Source organism: Cicer arietinum, chromosome 7 (assembly GCF_000331145.2).
Source record: "Cicer arietinum cultivar CDC Frontier isolate Library 1 chromosome 7, Cicar.CDCFrontier_v2.0, whole genome shotgun sequence".
NCBI lineage: Eukaryota > Viridiplantae > Streptophyta > Magnoliopsida > Fabales > Fabaceae > Cicer > Cicer arietinum.
Genome location: NC_021166.2, coordinates 7,791,853 through 7,797,504, shown reverse-complemented (window position 1 = coordinate 7,797,504; position 5,652 = coordinate 7,791,853). Strand labels below are relative to the sequence as shown.

Below are 5,652 nucleotides of genomic sequence, written 5' to 3'. Positions count from 1 at the left end.
GTTTTCCAAAAAAAAAGTTTTTACCGGAAATTTCAAGAGGATTGAAATTTTCGGTAGTTCAAAATGCATACCGGAAATTTCAAAAATGAAATTTTCGGGAAGGCAAACCGGAAATTTGAAAAATTCGGTAGTTCAAAATCAATACCGGAAATTTGAAATTTCCGGATGCATTCCCAGAAATTTCATTTTTGAAATTTCGGTATGCATTTTGAACTACCGGATTTTTCAAATTTCCGGTTTGTGTACCGGAAATTTCATTCCTTTTTGAAATTTCCGGTACACTGTGTAATTAATTAATTTTTTTTTATTGAATTTTGTTAGTGAGGACCATAGGAGGAAAATCTGACGGTGGTGATCATTCGCGAGTTCGGCTCCTACACAATCAAATAGGAGAGCTGCTGTTGAAAAAAGGAGAAAGAGAAATGAGGAAAGGCAGGCGCCCCAGGATGAGCAGCCCCAGCAAAATCTTATGTTTGATGCAGAACAGGATGAGTAGCCCCAGCACGATCATGTGTTTTATGATGAACATGATCAGCAGCAGCAACAGTTTGATGATGAACATGGTCAGCAGCACCAGCCTGAAGAACCCATGTTTCCTGGAGGTCCTTATGATCTTTCTGTCCTTACAGATTATGAGCATCATATTGCAATTAATGTGTGGAATTGACAGGTTAGTAAATAATGTATTTTATTACATATTATAATATATTTGTAGTATAGGTTATTTTATTACACATTATAATTTATTTGTAGTATAAGATTATAATATATTTTTAATTGTGTTATTTTTAATTAAACAGGAAAGACGTGCCTTGAAAGTTGTTTCCAATGGCAAAAAGCAAGACAAATTTATTGATATTAGATATCATTTACCTGCTCAAATAGATCATTGGATTAATATATCTGGATTATGTCCTCTGAGAAGATGTAGTTTGCATATGATTGACGGTAATATGATATCTGCTTTTGCTGAGAGATGGCACGCAGAGACTAGTTCATTTCACCTGCCATTCAGTGAAATGACTATTACTCTTGACGACGTCGGGGGTCTTTTGAGCATCTCATGTACTGGAGAGTTTTTCACACCTCCTGCAAATGTCAATGAAGATTTGGCAATTGTTGCTGTTGTTGAGTTGTTGGGAGTTGCATATGATGAAGCTGTCACTGAGACTAGGACCAATAGAGGGGCCTCGTATAGTTTTGAGTGGTTGAAAGAGGTATTTTTTAAGAAACTTCATGAACGAAGATATGATTGTGCATCTAGGGCATATCTACTTCATTTAGTAGGATGTACCATTCTTGCTGATAAAAGTTTTACACTTGTATTTGCAAAATATCTCTTTCTGTTTCAAGATCTTGATAGTTGTGGTAAATGGGCATGGGGACCGGCTGCACTTGTTGTGTTATATGACTATCTTAGAGATAGTACATTGCCTGCAACCAAACAGATTAGAGGATATTTATCTTTATTTCAGGTACTATTATATTTATTATACTTATCATTATTTTTTTAATTATTTCATCACCTTAATAATTTTACTACATTTCAATTATTTACAGACTTGGATTTATGAACATTTTCCTGATATTTGTAAACGGGATATGGATGAACATATTTCCTCGATGACACGGGTGTTTCGTTGGACTGCAAAACAAACATATGGGAATGTTGCATATTACAGGGCAAAGTTGGATGCTTTGAGGGATATTGATATCATCTGGGCACCAAATTACGATGAGAACGTTGTGACACGATTTCAGTATGTGTCATTATTTACAGGATACATCCATTGGTGTTTCACGATGGTTCCGTATTTACCCGAGAGGTGCATACGATAGTTTGAGTATACTCAACACATTCCTCCTACACCACCGATGCTTGTTGCACGTGATGTCGACGTTGAATGGAGTATGTACCGGAATTATGTACGATCACTTCGAGCTAGATTGCATCCAGCTGAATATCCACATGAGTGTATTGAGGGATACATCAAGTGGTATTATAGGATATCTCATCCTCGGATGATCCCTTATGTTGCTGCATATGATGGTCCTAGTTATGATGCTGATGTTGGTCCTGCTCCTGGTCCTGATGCTGGTCATAGTTATGATGTTGGTCCTAGTCATGATGCTGGTCCCGATACTATGTGTACACGGTGTCACGTAGTTGGTGGTCTTATACAGCAAAGTTTAGATTTGCATATGGGTGGTCCTGAAGATCAGATGTGTGTCTTATTAGAGAGAGCTTTATACATTTCTAGAGGAGGGGATTATCAGTAGTATTATAGTTGTATTATTCAAACTTATTTTATTATTCGCGAGTTATTTGTTATTCAGACTTATTGTATTAGCGACTTATTCAGACTTATTTAGTTAGTTATTTATTATTCAGAGTTATTATTAGCGACTTATTTATTATTCAGAGTTATTATTAGCGACTTATTTATTATTCAGAGTTATCATTAGCGATTTATTTATTATTCAGAGTTATTATTCGCGACTAAATTTCAAACAACATTTAAAGTGTCAATCATATCATTTAAAACAACATACAACTCAAAAGTGTCAATCATCTGCCAAAGACATATAATCTGAATTATTTTCTAAATCTAAAGAACCTCAATGTTATAGACGTCCTGCATAAGCGATAGCCCATGATGTAGACTCATCGATACGATGCTTCTTCCAATGTCATGCAAGTGGAGGTAACGGACATGCAGACTTCAATTTAACTTGAACCCAATGATTTCCATTAACAAAACCAATGCTGATAACACGATCACGTGACAAATCTCCATTATGTGCACCCCTCAATGGGAAAAAAGTCAAACAAAAAGTTTTTGCTAATGTAACAAGAATGAGATTATATTTTGTTGCTATCACGTAACCCATATCAGGAATGGTCATCCACTTCTCGTTAGCTTGGTTTTCCAACTCAGTTACAAGTAAAGACTCTGTCACTTCTTGCAAACGTTCCTTGAATAATGCAGCATATAAATCAGGTTTGGACTTAATCTCTGTATACAACTGCCGACGTATAATGCTCCAGTATTCTTCACCATAACCAAGTAAAGCAGCAATAGCACGATATCCACAGTTTCCATCTGCTTTAACATTAACTATGTCTTCAATATATGGATGAATTAAAGAAGGAAACTCGTGGAAATATTTTTTAACCTGGTGGGAGACTTGTTTGGATGCTTGATGGGAGACTTGTTTGGATACCTGCTGGGAGACTTGAGTATCAACATGCTCAAAGTATGATGGGTCGCGATATACGTCATATCCCTTCGGCTTATTGCCTTTTTTCTTAACACCACCTTTTGTTTTGATTTTATCCACTGGTGCACACATTGATGTTGTCTCCGGATATGCTATTTCACGCAACTTGCTCTTTAAAGCCCTTCTTCCAGCAATATTAAGTGTTTTCCATTTTTTCCAAATTATATCCATCTCCGATGTAATGTCCAACTCTGAATCATTTGTCAACTGGTCATTCTCTTGATCACTATTCAAGGTTACCAAATTATATCCATCTCCTATGTAATGTCCAACTCTGAATCATTTGTCAACTGTTCATCCTCTTGATCACTATTCAAGGTTAATTTCCTCCAATGTATATGGACAACATCTAATGGGATTGGAACACCTTTCATCTTGTATCGTGCTAAATCACATGCACAAGGTAATCCACGAGTCTTTCTAAGTATACAACAACACACATCTTTATCGTTACCGACATAACTGACTATCTTGTATTCTTCAACAATATCACCTAAGGCTTTCTTGGATACCACCCAAGTCAATTTCTCAAAGAATGGATTGTTGTGTATATGCTCTTTGCGACCTTTACTTATCTCAAATGAACCTTTGATCTTAATAATTTGAAACTTCAACATGTCATTCATACCATTCCATGCCTTACAAAAATCTCTTTTACTGTGTTCCAAAAATCTCTTCAATGACCAATGAGCAGACTCAACCCTAATATTTAAACAAAAAAATACAAATTGTGAAGTTTTAATCATATATCATGCATAAAATAAAATACAAAATTTGAAATTTTAATGACATACCTATTAGTCGTAGTATTTCCTAGATGCAATACTCGATTGGTCCATGCTTCAACAAATCTTTCCTTATGAGGATTCAACCATGTGTCTCTGACGTAGTCAAAGAAAATAATATTATCGACACATGCTTGCTCAAATATTTGCAAAAGTTCCTTGTACTCCTTCTCTTCAGAACAATAAACAATTTTCCTCCACAACTCAAGAATGAGTTCTTGCATGTCTTTCTTTAATATATACTGTTTGCATTTGGCTCCAACATTTTTGTTAATATGAAGTTGACAAAGTAAATTTGTTGAAGATGGAAATACAACTTTAATTGCATTCATTAAAGCCAGTTCTCTGTCAGTCACAATCACCTGAGGAAATGGCGTGTTTGAAAAAAACAACTCTTTTAACTTCTCCAATGCCCACCAAAAGTTGTCTTGACGTTCAGAATCCATATAAGCAAATGCAACATTAAATGTCAACCAAGTTGAAGTTACACCAACAATTTCAAACAACGGTAACCTATACTTGTTGGTTTTGTAGGTGCTATCCATGATCAATACAAGAGGGAACATGTTAAGCAAAGTTATGGAATCTGTGTGCGTCCAAAACATATCCCTCACAACGTTGGAGTCCTCATGAGTCCTACTCCAACAAGTATATTTCTCAGCTTCAAGTAACTTCAACAAATGTTGCATATCAGTTCTAGGTCCCATCAAATTCTTCCTGTATGTACTTCGTCGCTTGTAAATTTGATAGATACTAGTCACATTCTCCGTATCTCGATCTCTCAAATATGACAAGATATGTCTTGGTGCAACGTGATATTTTTTCAACTCGTCAACATGTTTCTTATCTTCTTCTGTTAAGCGTCCCATAAATGCATTATTCTCAAAAGTAGCTACTAACTCATGGTTGTGAAGTCCACAGATTAAACTAATAATTCATCCTTCATCATTTTTCAGTGGTCTCGATCTAAGTTTAAACGGACATCCACACTTTTTAGTTGAAGTAATTGTGTCATTTTTATTTGACTTATATTGTCCACCTCTATCACAACCAAGAATTAATTTTGACTTTCTTCCTCTCTTTCCAGTCTCTACGTCTGATCGAGTAATGATAATTGCTACTCGATTTTGTCGACCTATCTCTCTTGCCCATGATATGACAACTTCTCGTGACTCAAAAATTTGATCAGTTGTAAGTGCTTCAGTTAAATCTATAAATACTGGTCGTGTGTTTTCCATCCCTATTTCAAAAAAAAAAATTAAAATAAAATAACAAACAAATTAAAAAAATATTCAAAAAAAAAATAAAAAATTAACTACCGGATTTTTCAAAATTTTTGAAATTTCCGGTATTGAAAATACAACTACCGGAAATTTCATTGACCAAATTTCCGGTAATAAATATAACTACCGAAAATTTAGTTGCAAAAATTGACTTACCAGAAATTTCAACGAGGTTCAGATTTTAGAGTAATTTTTTTTTACCGCTCACGTGAATGAATTTATTAAAGATAAAACTGGGTTTTTAACAAATTGAGGGGGTATAAGTTTAAATGGAGGGATACAAAAGCTAACTCTCTCTTAAT

At 35.0% G+C, this 5,652-nt stretch overlaps 1 protein-coding gene across 1 annotated transcript; it reads right to left on the bottom strand.

The window, feature by feature from the left end:
* Positions 1 to 3,539: 3,539 nt before the first annotated feature.
* LOC140921092 (protein FAR-RED ELONGATED HYPOCOTYL 3-like) lies at positions 3,540 to 5,258 on the bottom strand. Its single transcript, XM_073370942.1, has 2 exons — positions 4,077 to 5,258; positions 3,540 to 3,984 (listed from the first exon to the last, which is right to left on the bottom strand). The coding sequence occupies exons 1-2, from the start codon at positions 4,934 to 4,936 to the stop codon at positions 3,540 to 3,542; spliced, it is 1,305 nt and encodes a 434-aa protein (XP_073227043.1). The 5' UTR covers positions 4,937 to 5,258.
* Between the last annotated feature and the right edge of the window lie 394 nt (positions 5,259 to 5,652).